The following is a 22,797-nucleotide window of genomic DNA, read 5'->3' on the forward strand; positions in this document are numbered from 1 at the left end:
GAGGAAGGAAGCTAGCTGTCCTCCGGCTACGCCATGCTGCTACCCTACAGAGTGCTATTGAAGCTACTGTTGACCTTCATTGCAAAACAGTGTGTTTTAATCAATTATTTGGCGACGTGAAAATATTTTGTATAGTTTGATCTAAAAATGATAACTTTTTAAATGTTTCACTATTTAAAAAAATGTAATTCACTGAGGAGGATGGTCCTCCCCTTCCTGCTCTGAGGAGCCTCCACTGCCATTGAGGCCCTAACTCCATTTATGGTATGCAGCTGTTTTGCTTTTTATTTTGCTTCTTATTTTTGTCGTTTAATTTTATACATTCTGATGTAATAATGGTTCCCCTGAACCATGAAAGGTAAACTGAATCATCCACGTAATTTGTCTGTGTAGCATACTGTGACATGAATTTATACAATGTAATTTTTTGTTGTTGCTTGTAACACCCGCCCCTTTATGTATCGATTCTGTCATCCAATGAGCGAGTGTAAATGTGAGAATGGACCAATACAGAGCGTGTATCACGGAGGTGTTCCGCTTTCCCAGAAATACTTGACAGATTCTACTTCAGAGTGAGAGAATTCAAGATGGCTGCTTCAGGTAAGCCTTTATTCCAAAACCAAATATGCAATTAGTTGTTTATGAATGACTCGTTTTGCAGTGGTCTTTAATTTTCCATTATGAATAAAACAGTTGCTTATGCTAATTCGGAAATAAGCTTTTCATTACTTGATAATGTCAGACAGCAAAAGTAGCAAGCTAACGCGCTACGTTAGCTCTGGCTTTACTAGCTAGCTTGCCATCTAGCTAACTAATCCCTTTCCGCCTCATGAAAGCGCTCACTCGAACGTGAAAAAACACCTGACAGGAATTAAGAAACTATTTATAATTTAGCCTCGTCGAAGCGGTATTGTCATTTCATCAAAATAATTATAAATTAATAGTAATCTAAAGTGGTTTAATGAGACAAACATGGCTTCCAAATTTTCGAAATGTCATATTGCTAAGCAGTCAAATCCCACTATGCTAAACTAGGATACGTAACTAGTTATCTTATTTGCCAGACTTCTGCTAGCTATAGCATTTGTAGATAGCTAATTACTTTGGGCTATGATGAGCCAACAACAGGGCTCTTACAATAACGTTACTGGTTAATGCCATTTCGCATACACATGAAATGTTTCCAGCTCAGAGTAAAAGTGCAGCAAGACATAGTGTAGCTAATGTTAGCTAGATGTCTAGGCTATGAAAAGTTGCCTATAAAGCTGGTTAACTAGTACATTTAGTTGACGTGTCAAAATAGTAATATTATCATATGAGAAATAACGTTTGCTCGAGTCATTGACAATTTACACCAACTCACTTATGTGGTGCAAACAACCCTATCAGTCAATGATTTTATTGTGAGCAGCTGGATTTTGGAATGTCATAATGAGGCCTCTTCTGTTTATTTACCAGTTCTGTACACACACCAGTGTGGTATCATCCTAGCTAGTTGCAACATACTCTGTCGAAATAAGATCATGATTATGAGCATATTTGTTTCACTCGGTCATTGGCTTCAGATGGATTGTTGCCAATTAGTAGCACTGTTTGTCTCAGGTTCCAGGTAAGGGCTCACTCCCCCGGATCCCCAGTGCATGAAGTTTTCCTGTTGTTGAAGGATCTCAGTGCTGCCTCCTTTGCTCTTCCTGCCTGTCATTATGTCCTCAAACTCTTCCTCCTGCTCCTCCTCGGGAGAGACTAGTCCAGAGGACGTGCCCCGAGGTGGGGGCACCATCCGTGTCTTCCTCCCCAATCAACAGAGGACCGTGGTAAGACATTCAGAATAATTTCTTGGGGGCCTCACATACAAGTACATTTGAATTATTTTCAACAGTAATATTTCACGACTTTTTAATGACTAGGCCCAACCCCTACGCAGCAGACAGTTAGTGTTGTGCACCAGCTGGTGCCTAAGGCCCAGTTCCAATTTCTCATCTTGTCTCTCAAACATGAGAACCCATTAGGGTTGAGCGGTGTACCGTATATACAGTATCCCGGGGTATTTTGAAATGTCCTCTATGATTTTCCAAAACTATTTTTAAATACATTTGAATATTTGTATGTTTTAAATAATTACCTGCAGTCAACTTGTGCACTTGGTAATACACTATATATGCAAAAGAATGTGGACACCCCTTCAAATTAGTGGATACGGCTATTTCAGCAACACCCATTGCTGACAGGTGTATAAAATCGAGCACACAGCCATGCAATCTCCAAAGACGAACATTGGCAGTAGAATGGCCTCACTGAAGAGCGCAGTGACTTTCAACGTGGCACCGTCATAGGATGCCACCTTTCCAACAAGTCAGTATGTCAAACGTCTGCCCTGCTAGATCTGCCTGGGTCAACTGTAAGACTGTTATTGTGAAGAGGAAACGTCTAGGAGCAACAACAGCTCAGCCAGGAAGTGGTGGCCACACAAGCTCACAGAATGGAACCGCCGACTGCTGAAGCGCGTTTGCGTAAAAATCGTCTGTTAGTCGAGAGCTTTTTGAAATGGGTTTCCATGGCTGACCAGCCGCACACAAGCCTAAGATCACCATGTGCAATGCCAAGCGTCAGCTGGAGTGGTGTAAAGCTCGCCACCATTGGACTCTGGAGCAGTGGAATGCGTACTCTGGAGTGATGAATCATGCTTCACCATTTGGCAGTCTGAAGGACGAATCTGGGTTTGGCGGATGCCAGGAGAACGCTACCTGCCCAAATGCATAGTGCCAACTGTAAAGTTTGGTGGAGGATGAATAATGGTCTGGGGCTGTTTTTCATGGTTTGGTCTAGGCCCCTTAGTTCCAGTGAAGGGCAATTTTAACACTACAGCATACAATTACTTTCTAGATGATTCTGTGCTTCCAACTTTGTGGCAATAGTGTGGGGAAGGCCCTTTCCTGTTTCAGCATGACAAAGTGAGGTCCATACAGAAATGGTTTGTCGAGATCGGTGTGGAAGAACTTGACTGGCCTGCACAGAAACCTGACCTCAACCCAATTGAACACCCTTGGGATTAATTGAAACGCTGACTGCGAGCCAGGCCTAATCGCCCAACATCAGTGCCCGACCTCACTAATGGTCTTGTTGCTACGGGGACTTGCTTCCATTCAGCCATCTTCCAACATCTAGTGGAAAGCCTTCCCAGAAGATTGGAGGCCGTTATAGCTGCAAAGGGGGGACCAACTCCATAATAATGCTCATGGTTTTGGAATGAGCAGGTGTTCACATACTTCTGGTCATGTAGTGTAGATAAAGCAGATTATGTTCATAATTTTGCCTGTTAGATGATGTTTTATTATGAAGGTTACTGGTACTAGTTTCTCAAAACAGCTGTTTGAGCCATTCACATGTTTGTTTACAAAGAAACACAACGAGCAAAAACAGCAGCTTCTGAGGTGAGTCACTCCTGCAGCACAATTTAAGTGAGGTGATCAGGTTACACTTGTATGAAATTCACTACTATTTGAGAGATATTTATCTTATAACTATTAAGTTATTTTGCTACTCTAGATAGTTATGTCCAGCTGGGTTTTGCTAATATTAGATAAGTGGCTAACGCTTGCAAGATCAAGCCTCTTTGTAACAGCAGCAGAGACAATCCCCTCCAGGATTAAGGTCCCTGCTGTCTAATATTTATTTTGTGCGTTCTGCAAACTGCATTTTGATATACTTGCATAACTGTATGAGCTGTGTTTGTCTTAAGGCCTTTTCTCACCAACTGCGTTGCGATCTTTTCGTCCTTATCACGAAAAATACAGATGCCCATTTTTATTAATTTTTTTTCTCACAGCAAGTAAAATAATTTCTGTATGATATCCAAAACTAGTCTACACTACTAGTCTACATTCATTGATTTAGCATTATCCTATCATTTAAATTGATGAAGAAACGTTTAAGGGGGAGATAGAGACAGCTATGAAGATGAAATTGATAGAAACTCATGCACGCAAGCAGTCCATAGCCTAATGATCAGCCATTGCTCAATTTTAGTGAAGCAGTGGGTGGTTATTTTGACATTTTAATTTTAGCGCGTGATTTATCTAAATCTGTGAAACCACTTATTGATAAAGGTTTTTTTTTTGCCTCTTTGGGTTGCCTGTAGCACAGGTGGTTGCAAAGATTCACTTTAGCAGGCCTATAATATATTAACTTCCAACTTACACATCTGTCTTCACTGTTCCTTTCTTGCGCAATTCACGCATCTCTGCTGGCTACTCCACTGGCCTATCTCATTCCCCCTCGATCTAGCTCTTGAACGAGTAGCCTATATATAGATAATGAACAGCAATATAGTTCAACTTATTTATAGCAATAAAAAAAAAACTAGTAGGCATATTCGAGGAGAGAAACGGCTATCGACCCTCATGCTTGCTGAATGGCTATAAAATGGTGTTGTCACGATACCAGATTTTTTACTTCATTGCCAGGTTTAGCATCACAATACTCAATACCACAAAAAAATACGTATTAGCCAAAGTCGTAGAATGGCACTTGATCCAGACAGACTCCGGTATGGGCATTCACAATCATGACATTTGAACATGTTTTATGCTACAGATGACAAACAATCCTTTCTATTTAGGACTTATTTTATTGGCAACTGCTAAGAGTACATTATTTTTATTGTACTGATTAACAGCATTTGCATGGAAGAAGCAATATCTTTTCTAAAAGTGTGCGCTGTCTTTTTAAGACGTTAATTGACATTTGCAAGCATAATGTGTCTATGGAATCCAGTGAAAACCAGAAGAGACGCAAAAGAAGATGAAGTGAATTCGTTTTTGTTAGCGAGGGAGATGTAGTGAATTATTGAAGTTTTTGTTGACCGTCTGCTTTGAAATCAGCATATTCCGTTGTAAACTAACAAGGAAAGGTAGCCTATAATTCAAGCTGGAAGCTACCTGTATCGTGTTGCACTGTAAAAGTGTTTTAGCCTGTGTGGATATTTATTTTTTGGCGAACAGTAATGAACAGTTTCAATGTTTACATACTGTGTTGCATTATTCAAGTGTGTTAACTTCTGTGCAGCATGAGTGGGGACAGGGAGCTAATGCTGCCCAGACAGCCCTAGCAATGAATAAGTGGAGCAGGTACTTTGCTCATCGCGCTACAAAGGGGCTGCGCTGATACATACTTGATCCTCTCAATCACGTGAGACACATTTGACAATTACTGAACATATCAAAATTCTAGTACCAACAGTTTTTTTTTGGGGGGGGGTTGAATTGGAAAAGTACCGACGTTTCCAGATACCATGCAACAAACACCATTATATGATGGGCTACAGCGTTGACATTGGCAAGAGCAATGTGTAGATCTGGTGTGATGTGATCACATTAGCTAAATTGATACATTGCTGTACTGATGCATTGCAAATGTAAAAAACAGGCAGAGAGAAATTCAGTAAATCACACAACAAACCCACAGACCTGTCAGTGGCAGTGTCCCAGATGGCAATCTCTATTGGTCAAAAGTTTATCTTCGCATGTGAAAATACTCAAAAATCAAACATGTTCCACATAAATAATTGGCGGATTGCGGCAGTACGATATTTCTCAATTGGCAATGAACAGTGTCATAAGCAAGACATATGCTGGTATATATTGAGACTTGGTGAGAAAGTGTCTTTAGTAGTAAATGTTTGCATGCACTTATCATTGACCTAGAATCCGTTATGGGGATTCATTGGTATTTGTAAGAATTTTGTTAGTATTCTGTTAAGTGAACACAGCCAGTTTACATTTGAAAAGAATTGCTCTCCTTGTGTGCACTACCTGTAATACTGTATATCCCGGGATGGCACATTATGAAGGTATGGAAATCTGCATACCGACCAACCCTAGAACCTATTGGGGCAGAAGCCGTGAGTTGTTTTTAATCTGGATGGCCAGATGGCTAGCAACAATGACCAGAAACTGTCATGTGGGGAATTGAGTGGCTCTTGATACCATGTCTTGTTTTGACTGATTTCATGTCAATGCTAAAATTCGCTTGCTAGCTAACCAACAACTGTAACGATGTACACTACATTACCCAAAGTCTTACACGTCGAACATCTCATTCCAAAATCATGGGCGTTAATATGGAGTCAGTCCCCCCTTTGTTGCAATAACAGGTAAGGCTTTCCACTAGATGTTGGAACATTACTTCGGGGATTTTCTTCCATTCAGCCACGAGCATTGGTGATGTTGGACACTGATGTTGGGTGATTAGGCCTGGCTTGCAGTCGGCATTCCAATTCATCACGAAGGTGTGCGATGGGGTTGAGGTCAGGGCTCTGTGCAGGCCAGTCAAGGTCTTTCACACCGATCTCGACAAACCATTTCTGTATGGACCTCGCTTTGTCCACGGGGACATTGTCATGTTGAAACAGGAAAGTGCCTTCTCCAAACTGTTGCAATGAAGTTGGAAGCTCAGAATAGTATAGAATGTCATTGTATACTGTAACATTAAAACCTGTTAGGGCTAGGGGGCAGTATTGACACGGCTGGATAAAAAAACGTACCCGATTTAAATCTGGTTACTACTCCTGCCCAGTAACTAGAATATGCATATAATTATTGGCTTTGGATGGAAAACACTCCAAAGTTTCTAAAACTGTTTGTTACAAAGGATCTCTGCTATAACGTGACACTTCCTACGTCTCACATGGTCTCTCAGAAGGCGGCAAAAAGCTGAATTGTGGCTTTGCAGGCTCTGGCTGAAACAAAGTAGCGCGTTTGGGTAGTGGCTGGTTACAGTACTGTGAGACTCAGGCTCGTGCCCGCGTCGACCGAAAGCTTTCTTTTCCTTTGTCTGTTTACCTAAAAGGATATTCCCGGTCGGAATATTATCGCTTTTCTACGAGAAAAATGTCGTAAAAATTGATTTTAAACAGCGGTTGACATGCTTCGAAGTACGGTAATGGAATATTTAGATTTTTTTTGTCACGAATTGCGCCATGCGCACGACCCTTATTTACCATTCGGATAGTGTCTGGAACGCACGAACAAAACGCCGCTATTCGGATATAACGATGGATTATTTTGGACCAAACCAACATTTGTTATTGAAGTAGCAGTCCTGGGAGTGCATTCTGACGAAGACAACAAAAGGTAATCAAACTTTTGTAATAGTAAATCTGATTTTGGTGAAGGCTAAACTTGCCGGGTGTCTAAATAGCTAGCCCGTGATGGCTGGGCTATGTACTTAGAATATTGCAAAATGTGCTTTCACCAAAAAGCTATTTTAAAATCGGACATATCGAGTGCATAGAGGAGTTCTGTATCTATAATTCTTAAAATAATTGTTATGCTTTTTGTGAACGTTTATCGTGAGTAATTTAGTAAATTGTTAGTAAATATGAACTTGATTGAACAAAACATGCATGTATTGTATAACATAATGTCCTAGGGTTGTCATCTGATGAAGATCATCAAAGGTTAGTGCTGCATTTAGCTGTGGTTTGGGTTTTTGTGACATTATATGCTAGCTTGAAAAATGGGTGTCTGATTATTTCTGGCTGGGTACTCTGCTGACATAATCTAATGTTTTGCTTTCGTTGTAAAGCCTTTTTGAAATCGGACAGTGTGGTTAGATTGACGAGAGTCTTGTCTTTAAATAGCTGTAAAATAGTCATATGTTTGAGAAATTGAAGTAATAGCATTTCTAAGGTATTTGAAAATCGCGCCACTGGATTAGACTGGCCGTTGCGTAGGTGGGACGAATTCGTCCCGCCTAGCCCAGAGAGGTTAAGATTTCCCTTCACTAGAACTAAGGGGCCTAGCCCTAACCATGAAAAACAGCCACACACCATTATTCCTCCTCCAGCAAACTTTACAGTCGGCACTATGCATTTGGGCAGGTAGCGTTGTCCTGGTATCCGCCAAACCCAGATTAGTCCGTCGGACTGCCAGATGGTGAAGCGTGACTATCACTCCAGAGAACGCGTTTCCACTTCTCCAGAGTCTAATGGTGGTGAGCTTTACATCACCCCAGCCGACGCTTGGCATTGCGCATGGTGATCTTAGGCTTGTGTGTGGTTGCTCGGCCAAGGAAACCCATTTCATAAAGCTCCCGACGAACAGTTCTTGTGCTGATATTGCTTCCGGAGGCAGTTTGGAACTGTGTGTTGCGCTTCCCCTCTCTGCAGTCCTGTTCTGTGAGCTTGTGTGGCCTACCACTTCCCGGCTGAGCCGTTGTTGCTTCTAGAAGTTTCCTCTTTACAATAACAGTACACTACAGCTCTAGCAGGGCAGAAATTTGACAAACTGACTTGTTGGAAAGGTGGCATCGTATGACGGTGCCACGTTGACAGTCGCTGAGCTCTTCAGTAAGGCCATTCTAATGCCAATGTGTGTCTATGGAGATTGCATGGCTTTGTGCTCGATTTTATACACCTGTCAGCAACGGATGTGGCTAAAATAGCAGAATCCACTAATTTGAAGGGGTGTCTACATACTTTTGTGTGTCTATGTATGTATGTGTATTTTAGAGACAAGTGCTCATTGTGCAAATGTATTTGTTTTCAATAAACATTGCAGACGAAATATCATTTACATGTTGTCAACAATCTAAGCCAATCCCGTCTCTTTAGATGCATAACAACCAACTGTCTATGTGACTTACAAAATGTCATAACTCTAAATTGTTTTTAGTGTTGTATTTTATCACGTGAAAGTAGTTATTTCTCTGATACAAGTAGCCACATTCACACCCTAGTTGTCATTGCTAAACTACCTTGCTAAACTACCTTTCATAAAACTATTTTGTTCAAACATCTATTTGTGTCTGTAGGTGAATGTTCGCCCTGGGCAGACCGTTTATGACAGTTTGGATAAAGCCCTTAAAGTAAGGGGCCTGAGCCAGGACTGTTGCGCTGTGTTTCGACTCCTAGAAGGGTAAGTGTCTGTCGTAGCCCATATGGCTCTGGTCAAAAGTAGTGCGCTATATAAGGAACAGGGTGCCATTTGGGACCCAGGCATCTTGTCAGTGTCATAATTTCTGAACGGTTAACTAAACTGGCAGACTGATTTGATTCCTTTTGGGTCACTCCACTCTTAACCTGATTTATAACACCATTTTTATGTATTTTTTTGCTCAAACAATATTTCTTAACTTTCTATGTACAACCCCAGAATACATTTTTTGCAACTTTGTCTTTCATGGCAATACAGTTTCCTGATTCAGTTTTGTTCTCCCATTTCCTTTGTCTTTTTATCTACCACCCCCTCCTGCAGTCGCAAGAGACTAACTGATTGGAACACTGACATCACCCCGCTGGTAGGAGAAGAGCTGCTGGTAGAGGTGTTGGATGATGTCCCCCTCACCATGCATAACTTTGTAAGTAGCTCTTGTAATTGTTTCACCCTGCATTCGTGTATTGTATGGCAACACCTATTTTTTCCAGTAGTGGTTACCACCACCAAGTTTAATAAATGTGCTTGTTAGAATACTGGACCTATCACTACTTTGTCACAAACCCTCGCCTCACTTTCCTTCTTAAACACTGCCCTATTGCTTCAATTGAAATGTCTGAAAAATACACAACATACTTAAAGTCATTTGTATTCCAGGTACGAAAAACCTTCTTTAAGTTGGCCTATTGTGACTTCTGTCACAAGTTTCTGTTCAACGGCTTCAGATGTCAGACATGCGGCTACAAGTTTCACCAGCATTGCAGCAGCAAAGTCCCCACTGTGTGTGTGGACATGGACACTATAACAAAACGGTGAGTCTGTCGAGGACATGGAGACTGAACAGGGATACTGTCCTAGATTGTATGAGTCAATAGCCTGGTGAGTCTCCAGTACATTGTGATAAGGTTTAAAATCCCACAATGTTCTTGATTTAATTTTGTTGTGCATTTCACAGGGTGTCCATGGGTTCTTAAGAAGTCTTGTATTCATTTATCTGATTTAGAGGTCTTAAGTCTTAATGTCTTAAATCCCATTGTCAAAGGTCTTAAAAAATGCGAAGGAGACGATTACAGTGTTTCCGTTATATTGTGCCGCTGCTTAATTGTTGCCACCACGAAAAATAAACAAAAATAAATCATCAAATAATACTCTTAAGTGCAATTTCAAGATGTTCAAGAGCTATCGACATGTGCGCCTGTGTGTGTGCACGTCACGTGTGTGCCAGTGTGAGTCGGGCCGTTGCCAGAGCAGAGCAAGGTAGCCTATACAGTTTGATAGACAACATTAACTAAAGCTGGGTTGATAAACCCTCCTCTTACCAATGCAATTTTTTCCTATGTCGGTGATTAGGCTACACAACGTTCCTGGTGATTTTTGGGGCAAGACCATTTTTGGAGAACAGTAATGTACATTAGCCTGCTTCCTCCAGTGAAGGCAAATCAAATTGTATTTGTCACATGCACCGAATACAAGGTAGACCTTACAGTGAAACGCTTACTTACAAGCCCTTAACCAACAATGCAGTTTTTTAAAAATACAACAACAACAAAAGTTACAAATAAAAGTAACAAATAATTAAAGAGCAGCAGTAAAATAACAATAGCGAGGCTATGTACAGGGGGGTACCGGTACAGAGTCTGTGCGGGCGCACCGGTTAGTCGTAGTAATTGAGGTAATCTGTACATGTAGGTAGAGTTATAGCATCTGCCCTGTCCTTGTTTTTCTGGTGAAGAGAGATTAATTCTGATAAGCGTGATGTAGTGCACGATAAATTAGATTTTTCGTTCAATGCGTTTCCATCGTACTTTCAACTCAAGCGATAGTTTTGTCACAAGCTGTTGCGTTAAATAGCAAATGTGCCTACTCTGGTCTTGGCACGTGCGCTCTAGCCAACAGCTTGCAGATAGTGTGGGTAGGCTAGTCTACATGATGAGATAATTATGGATAAGAGCGAGAATATATTTATTTGTCAAACTGCAGTCAAACATCAATCATATCACCGGAATAACACCTTTGATATGTATTGGAAAGGGGCATCAAGCTCACCATGCACTTTCACCACCCTGTGACGTTTAATCTGTAGCCTAATAAATTGCATAGTTTCCCGAGTCGTAGTGGGAGGACCACACACACCACATCATCACGTCACTCCTTGTTTCATTCGATATGATGGTTATTACATCAGTATTTGTGCTTACATCACAATTTGCCGCATAATACATTTTACAGACACCGAAAGATCCCACCGTGTCGAACGAACAAATGATCTGTCGGCATTTATAAAGTTGTACCGAACCTACCCGTTTCCATCAAACCTGTCCTGATTTATTTTTATTCGGTGTGATTTTACTCGCATAAAAACTGGATGGAAACGTGGTTTATATAGTGGAAATAACACCACTTTGAAAAGAGTAGGCTATCCGGTGAATTACATCAAGTAGCCGACAGTGCATTCGGAAAGTATTCAGACCCATTGACTTTTTCCACATTTTGTTACATTACAGGCTTATTCTAAGATGGATTTAATTGTTTTTTTCCTCATCAATCTACACACAATACCCCATAATGACAAAGCAAAAACAGGTTTCTAAAATAAGCCTGTAATGTAAGAAAATGTAGAAAAAGTCAAGGGGCCTGAATACTTTCCGAATGCGCTGTATATAGGCCTACCAATAAAACGTTTTGTTAGGATATTTACATTTACCGTTAGAGTAATTGCATGGCTGAAGCAACCTTTTCATATTTAGAGTTAGCAATCTAGCTAATGTGTTTTGAGTTCCCACTTCCTCAGGTTGTAAATTATCAGGTTGTAAATTATGTAGCATAGGATATAGCCTAGGACAATATACATAAACACATGCAGGCAAATTAATCTCTAAAGAGCTGAAAATATATCTGATTATTTTGAATAGCCATCATGCATTCCCTGAGCATGTTAGCTATTTCATCTAACTTCTTTCAGGTCTTACTTGGCACTGGAAAAAGTAGGTCTAGAGCCATCCTGCTTAGCTACCTTGCCTCAAAGTATAAACATTTGATACATGATTCACTGAATGAGGTTCTTTTTTTGATTTGACTTTTTGGTTGTAGGCTTATGTTCTAATGTTATAGAATAAAACCTCCAGGAGAGCTACTGTGTGTGTAGACTTTTCTTCCAGCCCTCTATAACACACAAGATTCTACAAATCCACTGCTCAACAGGACCTTGTTAAGCTGGTCCAGGTGTGATCAAAAGCCTGCATATCCAGTGGCCAAGTTCTAAAGATGGCAAGCACATATGTTTTATACAGTAACAGTGCTGTATGTTTGACTTTAAGGCATTTTTTCCCCCCCGTAGTTATGGTATTGAGTATCATTATACTAAGCTAGTATGGATATCGAAGCCAAATTTCTTAACCTAGAGTTTGTGATCTAGCTAATGATTAGCCCACTAGGGTAGCCTAAGCAAATGCATGTGGGCAACCCCGTGCTTCAGCCATCTATAGCCTAGCCAGTAGCCACTATGCTACTACATCTGTCAGGCTCATTGCTAAGAAAGCACACCTGCCTGATAATATGAGCCATGTAGGCTATAGCCTTTGGTGAATAGGTCAGCCCTAAAAATAGTACTTTTTTGCCAACATGGGCTCATTTCTGGAGGGGAATATTAGCATGTGTGTTGCATGCAGACCTCAAAATTGGCATTAAATTGAATTCCAAGTGGCACTAAGGTCTTTTAAAAAGTCTTGAATTCAACTTCATGGAACCTGCAGATACCCTGTTTTCACAAGGTCACTCATGTCACTTCATATTTGTTGTACTGTTAGCATTGTGTGACTGGAACAGCGCTCCTTACTCCTTGTTTACCCTCTGTGTGTGTACTGTACCTTGTTTCCAGGTGCACACCTAATCCTTGCCCAGATGAGTACCCTCAGATATCCATACTGTTGCCAGACAACTCCATATCCCAGAGCGACATAGCCTTAACCCCGGATCCTTCTGGGTAAGTGGATCTGAACCCTAGTCAAATGCATCCCAAATGGTACCCTATTCCTTATATAGTGCACTACTAGTCCCATAGGGCTCTGGTCAGTAGTAGTGCGCTATAAAGGGAATAGGGTGCCATGTGGGATGCAAGTCCCAGTCTAGAAACCATATGGTATTGGTGCCCCTCAAATGGAGAACGGTAACTCTTCAAAAATGAACCTTAACCTGTACTGTTGTGCTCCTATGTTTTCATATAGGCACGGACTACTGTCCCCAACCTCGGCCTTCCGGTTCCCCCTGCCAGGTGGAGATGGTCAGTCCCTACAGAGGCATCGGTCCACCTCCACCCCCAACGTCCACATGGTCAGCACCGTGGGCCCTGCCGGTTTCAGCATCATAGAGGTGAGACAGTCACACCCACAATGCAGGGCCTGGTATTAAACGCCAGGTTTTACTATACAATGCAATTTCAGCAGTCCGTTTATTACAGAGAACAATGGAAATATGTCTTGTGCTCATTTCTCATCCCCTACAATAGCATACATCACACCTATAGCGGGCATCACTCTGAGTCTGAATGTTTAAATGATATTCGGATGTTAGTGGTTATGCTAAGTGTTTTTGTTCTCTTTTTAGGATGCGTTAAAAATACAAAACAATACAATGGGTGAGATTTTAAAATGATCAGATTTATTTATTTGAGATTACTATTATTGAGATTATTCGCCCTTTGCAAGTGTTTTACAACTTGCTCATTTAGTACTGTATTGTATTATATACAGTTCCTGAACCATCACCCAAACCCTCTACCAGCCCGCCCTCCCTGGGCTCCCCTGGCAGGAGACCCCCCAAATCCCCCTCAGAGCACAAGGAGCGCAAGCCCTCCTCATCTGACGACAAAAAGAAAGTGGTAAGTAGAAATTAGATATGCTGGCGGTACTAAAATGCTTCTGTGGAATGAGATTCTCATCTGGGAAGTCCCAAAAATGTAAAGGTGACGGCATCAACGGTTGTTGCAGTCTTTTTTTTGGAGATGCCATCACCTTTTTTAGAAAGCGATGTCCGGGACTCTGAACCCTTGGTGTTTGCTGTTAATTAGTGATGGGGATGTTTTTGAAAATAGTGTTGAGTATAGGTTTGTGTTTTAGCACCGTGGTGGCTATAGAGACTCAAGTTACTACTGGGAGGTCCACTCGCGAGAAGTCAACATCCAGAAAAGGATAGGTGCAGGCTCCTTCGGGACTGTCTTCAAGGGCAAGTGGCATGGAGACGTGGCCATCAAGATCCTCAAAGTGACAGAGCCAACACCTGAGCAGTTGCAAGCCTTTAAAAATGAAATGCAAGTGCTACGGTGAGTAGCTTGCCCTCTTCTTGTTACAGTTACATTGACAAATTAATGAATGCATTTTTTTATCAGGTCCTGGTATACCGGTATGTACATTACTCAATGACGGTGCTGTACCGGAATGTACATTATTCAAACGTTATAGATCGAACATGGTGAATTGAGGAAACATGCCGTTTTAGGTGTGATATAGAGTTATGCAGTGTGTGTTGTGACTAATGTTGCTCCCTGGTGGGTTCCCTCCCCTCCCCTGCAGAAAGACACGCCACGTCAACATTCTGCTGTTCATGGGCTTCATGACTAAGCCTAACTTTGCCATCATCACACAGTGGTGTGAGGGCAGCAGCCTGTACCGCCATCTGCACGTCTCTGAGACCAAGTTTGAGACCATGCGTCGCATCGACGTGGCCAGGCAGACAGCACAGGGCATGGAGTAAGGCTGCAGCTCTTTGCACACCGTTATTAAAGGGGAAATCTGGAATTTGTACATCTACTTTTGAACTTTTAAATTCTTGATTTGTAGCAATGGATTCTTGAATATAACTTATAAATGCCTCATGAGCTGGGTTCAACTCTTATTTCGTCACAACACGTGGCGCTTTTTAGTCGCACCTGAAAAGTAACAGATCTATAGTTTAAAAAAAAATTTTTTTTTTAGCTTGACTGCTTTGGTATATTACATTTTCAATAACATTAGTCTTTTTCCCTTTTTTTTCCAGTTATCTTCATGCCAAGAATATAATTCATCGAGACCTGAAATCAAACAGTATCCTTTCTTGAGCTGGGCTTTTCTCTCTGAAGGTTAATACCATTATATGGATAAGAAGGCCCTGATCCTAGATCAGCAGTCATACTCTTACGACGCTTTATGAATATTGTCTGTGGTGAGGATCTGTCAGAGCTTCCTTTACCTAGTGTAGGCCTTTGTGGTGGACCAGAAACTTAGTTGGCAGCCAATAACGAATAACAACAGAAGTATTTTTAAACACCCCTTTATTTTTTTTTAGTTCAGAGCTGTGCTCACCACTAATATTCATGTTTTAATAGTGTGTCACTGTGTGGCAGTTGTGAAATCTATGCATCATGATTGGAGTGTTTTGTGTTGCTTGGTGTGAGCCTGTTTGGCTTCAAACTGTGTCACAGCATCTCTTCTTCCTCTTTAATGGCTAAGTAGAATGTGTTGCATCAGGCTTTCTAGCAGATCCATGGAGATGTATTAGAACAAATTGATCTAACTCTCGTATTTGTCACACTTCAACATAAAATGGATCAAATGTTTGTCAGCCCCATCAGAGAAAGATATTTTGTGTCCAAGTCTAGATCACCTTTGTAGAATGTTATCAATTTCACGTCTATTTAGATGTGTGATTGATTGGCTTTTCCAAATGTATACACCTACCAACCTACTTGCTGCCATGTTCCTGAGCTCTGTTGTCAGACATCTTCCTCCATGAGGGCTGGACTGTGAAGATCGGGGACTTTGGGCTGGCAACGGTGAAGTCTCGATGGAGTGGCTCTGAGCAGGTAGAACAGCCCAGCGGCTCCATTCTGTGGATGGTAAGTTACTGGCACTCTGGGTCGTATTCATTACAGCACACTGTAGTAAACTATTTTGCAATGGAAAACGTTTTGCAACAAATTCAGGTAGTCCCTACCTGTTTCGGTCCATTGTCTTCCATTTGGTGTCTAGGGAGTACAAGCTAGATATCACTGTCTGGTATTGCGTGTAGCGTGATTTCACATCAACTGTCAATCTACATTTAGCCATGTGATTTTTAATGTCTTGTGAGTGTTCTAGACTTTCAAGGGGTAGCATTTCTTTTGTGTGATTTTATATTATTTTGGTATAAAGACAACAGTTGTAACATCAGCAAGAAAAGGGACATTTTCTAAAAGAAAATATCTGCTTGCGTCAGCTGTCCAATGATGTGTGTGTTTCCGTTGTAGGCTCCTGAGGTGATCCGGATGCAGGACGCCAACCCTTACACGTTCCAGTCAGACGTGTACGGCTATGGGGTGGTGCTGTTTGAGCTGATGTCGGGGACTCTGCCTTATTCCCAGATTAACAACCGAGACCAGGTGAGATAATGTTTTTTTTTACAAGTTGCAGCTTCCAGCACACATACTTACAATGAAATGGTTAAATATGTAAGTATTACAAGTTTACAAACCACCATAAATATAACACTTGATGGCTGAGAGGGGGATAGGAACTGTTTGACTACCGTTCAAAAGTTTGGAGTCACTTAGAAATGTCCTTGTTTTTGAAAGAAAAGCAATTTTCTTTGTCCATTTTTAAAATAACATCAAATTGATCAGAAATACAGTGTAGACATTGTTAATGTTGTAAATGACTATTGTAGCTGGAAACGGCTGTTTTTGAATGGAATATCTACATTTATCAGCAACCATCACTCCTGTGTTCCAATGGCACGTTGTGTTAGCTGATCCAAGTTTGATCATTTTAAAAGGCAAATTCTTTCATTAGAAAGCACTTTTGCAATTATGTTAGAACAGCGGAAAACTGTTGTGCCGATTTAAAGAAGCAATAAAACTGTCCTCCTTTAGACTATTTGAGTATCTGGAGCATCAGCATTTGTGGGTTCGATTACAGGTTCAAAATGGCCAGAAACAAAGAACTTTCTTCTGAAACTTGTCAGTCTATTCTTGTTCTGAGAAATAAAGGCTATTCTATGCGAGAAACTACCAAGAAACTGAAGATCTGGTACAACGCTGTGTCCTACTCCCTTCACAGAACAGCGCAAACTGGCTCTAACCAGAATAGAAAGAGGAGTGGGAGGCCCTGGTGAACAACTGAGCAAGAGGACAAGTACATTACAGTATCTAGTTTGAGAAACAGGTGCCTCACAAGTCCTCCACTGGCAGCTTCATGAAATAGTACCCGCAAAACACCAGTCTCAACGTCAACAGTGAATAAGCGATCCCGGGATGCTGGCATTCTAGGCAGAGTTCCTCTGTCCAGTGTCTATGTTCTTTTGCCCATCTTAATCTTTTCTTTTTATTGGCCAGTCTGAGATGTGGCTTTTTCTTTGCATCTCTGCCTCGGCCAGCATCTTTGTTTCTGGTCATTTTGAGCCTGTAATCGAACCCACAAATACTGACGCTCCAGATACTCAACTAGTCTAAAGGCCAGTTTTATTGCTTCTTTAATCAGAACTATAGTTTTCAGCTGTGCTAACATAATTGCAAAATGGTTTTCTAATGATCAATTAGCCTTTTAAAATGATAAACTTGGATTAATGAACACAGGAGTGATGGTTGCTGATAATGGGCCTCTGTACGCCTATGTAGATATTCCATTCAAAATCAGCTTTTTCCAGCTACAATAGTCCTTTACAACATTAACAATGTCTACACTGTATTTCAGATCAATTTGATGTTATTTTAATGGACAAAACATGTGCTTTTCTTTCAAAAACTAGGTCATTTCTTTGTGACCCCAAACTTTTGAACGGTAGTGTATCTGAAGGGTGCAGCTAACATGCATGCCATGTAAGATAGTTCACATTAAAACCTCTCGTGCATAAAAAACACGATACTGTTGTACTGTATATCGTGTTTACCAACCCGTCTTTCCTCTCAGATACTCTTTATGGTTGGGCGCGGCTACTTGTCTCCAGACCTCAGTTTGCTGTCCAGTAGCTCACCCAAGTCCATGAAGAGGCTCATCATTGACTGCCTGAAGTTCAAACGTGATGAGAGGCCCCTCTTTCCACAGGTGAGAGAGAGCAAAGCTAAAGCATTTGTTGTGTGCTTGGTTTATCATAGTCAGCAACAAGAGGGTCTTTTACTTATTCCTCTCATTATTTACTGTTCTCTAATTGTCTTATTTTATGCGTGTCGGCCTCCTTGGCTTTTGCTGTTTATGAGCAGGAGTACATTTCCCACTTATACAATGTTTGTTTTGTTTCGCCCCAGATCATGTTAGGCATTGAGCAGGTCCAGGACCTGTTGCCAAAAATCGAGCGGAGTGCCTCGGAGCCCTCCCTCCACCGGGCTGTCCATGCGGAGGAACTGAACCCACTCCTGTTCCACACCACTCGGCTGATGCCCCTGTGAGCTCTGCCAAGCCAGGCCCAGGAGTTGTCTGTCCTTCTGTCTGAGGGAAGAGACCATCATCACTGACGCCAACGCTGGCTGCATTACTCCCATGAGAGCGAGTCCACAGACAGCTGCCCATCCAAACACCCCCAGGGCTGTGTCCCAAATGACACACTCTTCCCTCCATAGTGCACTACTTTTGACCCGAGCCCTATGGGCCCCGGTCAAGGTAATGCAGTATAAGGTGAATCGGCTGCTGTTTGGGACGCAACCCAGCATCCCGCTTCCTCTGGTACTGGTTGGGGCTCCTACAGACAACACCACCACCACCAAATGTAATCCCTCCTCACGCCGACACTCCACAGCACATCACAACCCCCTGAGCCCTCAGACTCTCCCTACTACATATCAGAACCACACAGCTCCCCTCCCTCTGCCCCTGCTCACAGGCCTAGACACACTGGAACACATGCTGGCCTGGCCAGGTCAGAACCCCTACATTCCTATACTGTCACTCTACTGGCCAGGCCATGTCAGAATCCCCTACATTCCTATACTGTCACTCTACTGGCCTGGCCAGGTCAGAACCCCTACATTCCTATACTGTCACTCTACTGGCCTGGCCAGGTCAGAACCCCTACATTCCTATACTGTCACTCTACTGGCCTGGCCAGGTCAGAACCCCTACATTCCTATACTGTCACTCTACTGGCCAGGCCATGTCAGAACCCCTACATTCCTATACTGTCACTCTACTGGCCTGGCCAGGTCAGAACCCCTACATTCCTATACTGTCACTCTACTGGCCTGGCCAGGTCAGAACCCCTACATTCCTATACTGTCACTCTACTGGCCTGGCCAGGTCAGAAACGCTACATTCCTTTACTGGCCTGGCTATGGATTCCTCAAGGCTGCTTTTAAGTGGGACGCCAGACTTTGTAGTCGTATCATAATGACGTCAGTGTTTTGCGTTTTTGAGTGCAAGTGATGAAATAGAAATGCTTACAGAACAACAATGGCATGCACAGAAGATGACTTTCACTTGGTTGTTGTGACCATATTTTAAGTTATTGGTCCTTTTGGTCCCATAATGGTTTTGGTAAATCATAGCGTCGTCGTGCAGTCTTAGGATATGACCATGAATAAGCTGCTATACAACATGGATTTGAAATGCCACTGTCGAAGACGAGCAGTTTGGGACTCAAGTTAACTGCGACATCAAATGTGTACGGCACCATTTTAATAGACACAGCAGGGTCGTATTTATTAGTGCACACCAAAGCAAAACTTTTTGCAACGGAAATACGAAAACAAGAGCTTCTTATTGGACATGGTTAGGTAATCCCTCCCTGTTTCAGTCCATTTTCTTTCATTTGGTGCCTAGTTAATATGACCCAGACCTGTATAAACCTTTTGCATTTGTTTCCAGTGAATACATAGGCTAGTTTAGCCCAGAGGTCTTCTGTATGGCCTGAAACCTGTAGTCTTAACAAGTAGAGTATTCTCAATGCTTTACATGCTTAAAGTCAGCTTGACTCTACATTGCACCATGGACAAGCACATGTGCTAGCAAATCTCGTTAAAACAAGCTGCCTTACTTACATGTAATTGCTTTTTGCTCATTGTGACACATGAAGCTTACTCATTATCAATCACGTGACACCGAGTTTATCTGAATCCTGCTTTCAATATAACTTTTATGGGGGTATAATAACTTGAAAATGTCAATGTTTGGAACCTTGTTTATTTTCTTAATTCCTCATTTGTAGTAGCTTTTACACTTTGACTGGCCTTTAGGAAATGGTAGCCTTTAACTTAAATGAATGACTTCTCCTCTTCCTGCTTCCTATTGCTGTTGATTGCGGGTTGCTACTTCAATTGAGTGTTGTACCTAGTGAAAGATGGTTGGTTGGTTGCTTGCTTGGTATTAAGTGATTAGCCTATTGCCCTCAGACTCAACTCTGGACCTCGAAGCCAGTTCCACTGGGTTTTTTTTCTCCATTGTTCCCCTCTAATCAGGGACTGATTTTAGACCTGGGACACCAGGTGGGTGTAATTAAGGTAGAACAGAAAACCAGCAGGCTCCGGACGTCGTAGGGGAAGAGTTGAATACCCCCGGCCTATTGGTTTCCTCCTCATTTCAGTGAAAGTGCATTGATGGCTGTTTTGAGTGAGGCTTTTTCAATTGATACTAAGTAGATTGCTCCATGGTGCAACTGGGATGGGATGACTGTTATTTTTGCTGCATACTGGTTACAACGAGGGGCAGATTTGAATCATCAATGGTAACTTGTTCTTTTTTTTTTGTTGTCGTGCTTAATTTGAACTAAACCTAACTGTGATTTTAACCCATAAGGGGTCTATTGTTTTTGGTCTTATATATGCTGGAAATGGCTTGGACAGTAGAGGGCGTGATTTCGTAATACTGTATTTGACATGATCAATTTAAACTAGTGCAGAGTCTATTGTGGGGTGATGGTTACTGAACAAACAATAACTGACAGTTTCTTCTTTTTTTTAAATATATAAAAAGCAGATATGCAGGTTTTTAGCCTAGATGTTTAAATGTTTTAAAGAGGGGCTGGGTACCCTATTGTTATTTACTCATTCCAATTATGTTGGGTTGTGTGAATAGGTTTGACTTGGAGATTTTGGTAGACAAGGGTTGGGAAAGACTACATTTCTCATCGTATTTATTGATGTTATTGTCATTGCAGATAGCGGTGTGATACATCTGCTGTCATGGACCTTTTTGGTGGATTAAATGTTTACTGAGTGATAAGAGCTCACTCTGCAGCGTTTAAATCATGGATGGTTTGGGTTCTCTAACCTAACGGAATGTACTTTCAAGACATGGTACTGTCTCAAACTACTCTAATACTAAGTAGAGCTTCAGATTTCTGATACTCTGTCATGCAAGTGCATTTAATTAGCTTTTGATTGCATTACATTTTCCTCTGCAACTCTAACTGCACCCATGGCCGTAGTGAGCACTGCATTATCTACTGGGGTGGAATGTGGTATACAACCCACTGAGGTGTGGTATACACCCCACTGAGTTGGTGTATATACCCGCCCTACTGCGGATTCAGTATCCTCCTGAGACTTGGGCTACATTGTCGTTACCCTCCTCTGGTCAGACCCAGGAAATATGGAATGTCATTGAAGTGGCATTTATACTGTTATTAATGCAATATGCAGCAAAAGAAAGAAAAGGGCATGGAAAATCTCTTTTTGAAGACATTGCACATCAAACATTCATTTGTCCCAGACGTAGGTCATACACAAATAATTCAATAGCCCAAAGGTTTTAGAATGAAACATATCTTTCCAAATGAAATCCCTTTCATAGACCTGAGTTTCTGTTAAAGTATCCAGTGCATTTAGAGGTGTCCATGATGCAGGAATAGTCTAGCATTTTATGTTTGGCGGCATTGCTTTATCATAACGGCAGTCGGTTTCTGCTGAATTGATAGTGAGTACGTTTGTTACTCAGAGGGACTCTGGTTTCTTTAACGACCTCCCTATTAAATAAGGAAGATATGTCACTTAGAAAAGATATCTCGACACTTCAGTTTAGTCAAATGCATCTCCCTCTCTCTTCCAAAGAGGATGTTGCTTCTTCTGTTGTGTTCAGAGAGGAGGACAAAAGTGCCACAGTTACTGAAATTTTGTACAAGCTAAATATAAAGAAATTGACCTCCCCTGAAATCGACTGCGCTAAAGGCATGACATCACAATGAAGATAGCAGTTGCTGTGCTTCAGACACCGGGTAATTACAGGGGCAGCGTTGGGGGAAACAAACCGGACTCATTTAACAGCTGTCATATTTCAGAGCAGTAAAGAGAATGAATGATCTGTGTCGGAGTAGTTTTGCATATCTTTAGGTGAATTGCAATAATTGTGTGTATAGTTTCTGAGGTATCAGGGGTGTTCAGTTTGCAATAAATGGTATATTCTGCTGTGTACAGTTACTTTTTTTTTTATGACAAAATTGTACTTGTTTCTATTTTTTTGTGATGGTTTCAAAAAAGAACAATTATTTTAAAATGTAAAGGAAATCTTAGTATTTTTTTAGTTTTTGTCTTAAAATATTGAGGATGCAGGATTTTATTCTTTAAATAAAACTATGGAATGCTTAAATGTGTTTTTATTCTTAAGTATATTTGTAAATGTACCTGCAAGGTGTTGCTTTTGATTCCACTTCATATCTCAATCTGAAGTGAAATATATCTTGCCCAAGGCTTGAGAAAACATTAAGGTGGTGTGAAAAACTGCAAATCTACATAGAAAGGGACCTGAATGTAGACGTTAGAAATGCAAAACAGAAAGGATTCTTGTAAACTCCCACAACAAACAACCCAGTCCAAACAAGATGGTGGTGTTTTCACACCTTCACACAGGAGTTTTAACCAAGTTTTCTCACAGAAAGGAGGGTCCTTTTACTGACTGCTTCGTTGTTATATTAGTGAAGTGAAACCATCAGTTAG

General features: G+C 41.4%; 1 protein-coding gene across 4 annotated transcripts; it reads left to right on the top strand.

Annotated features, from left to right (window-relative positions):
• Positions 1–75: 75 nt before the first annotated feature.
• araf (A-Raf proto-oncogene, serine/threonine kinase) lies at positions 76–22,450 on the top strand. Of its 4 annotated transcripts, none has more exons than XR_006761831.1 (17): positions 76–600; positions 1,603–1,814; positions 8,812–8,915; positions 9,255–9,357; positions 9,591–9,745; positions 12,811–12,915; positions 13,157–13,301; positions 13,536–13,566; positions 13,682–13,809; positions 14,048–14,250; positions 14,501–14,677; positions 14,964–15,010; positions 15,683–15,801; positions 16,192–16,323; positions 17,849–17,983; positions 18,184–19,121; positions 19,169–22,450. XR_006761831.1 is itself a non-coding variant. In XM_014171006.2 (16 exons), the coding sequence occupies exons 2-16, from the start codon at positions 1,704–1,706 to the stop codon at positions 18,322–18,324; spliced, it is 1,836 nt and encodes a 611-aa protein (XP_014026481.1). In that variant the 5' UTR covers positions 76–600; positions 1,603–1,703; the 3' UTR covers positions 18,325–22,450. The 4 variants fall into 4 exon arrangements, 1 of the variants encoding a protein (XP_014026481.1); XR_006761829.1 differs by having other exon boundaries at positions 18,184–18,791; positions 18,887–22,450; XR_006761830.1 differs by having other exon boundaries at positions 18,184–18,791; positions 18,981–22,450.
• Positions 22,451–22,797: the final 347 nt, after the last annotated feature.

This window comes from Salmo salar, chromosome ssa24 (genome assembly GCF_905237065.1).
Source record: "Salmo salar chromosome ssa24, Ssal_v3.1, whole genome shotgun sequence".
In the NCBI taxonomy this organism is placed as follows: Eukaryota; Metazoa; Chordata; class Actinopteri; order Salmoniformes; family Salmonidae; genus Salmo; species Salmo salar.

Coding starts and splice junctions, on each gene's coding strand:
- araf (XM_014171006.2), top strand. CDS start 1,704: ATGTCCTCAAACTCTTCCTCCTGCTCCTCCTCGGGAGAGACTAGTCCA. Junction 14,678..14,963: donor CAGACAGCACAGGGCATGGA/GTAAGGCTGCAG, acceptor TTTTTTTTCCAG/TTATCTTCATGCCAAGAATA. Junction 15,802..16,191: donor GCGGCTCCATTCTGTGGATG/GTAAGTTACTGG, acceptor TTTCCGTTGTAG/GCTCCTGAGGTGATCCGGAT.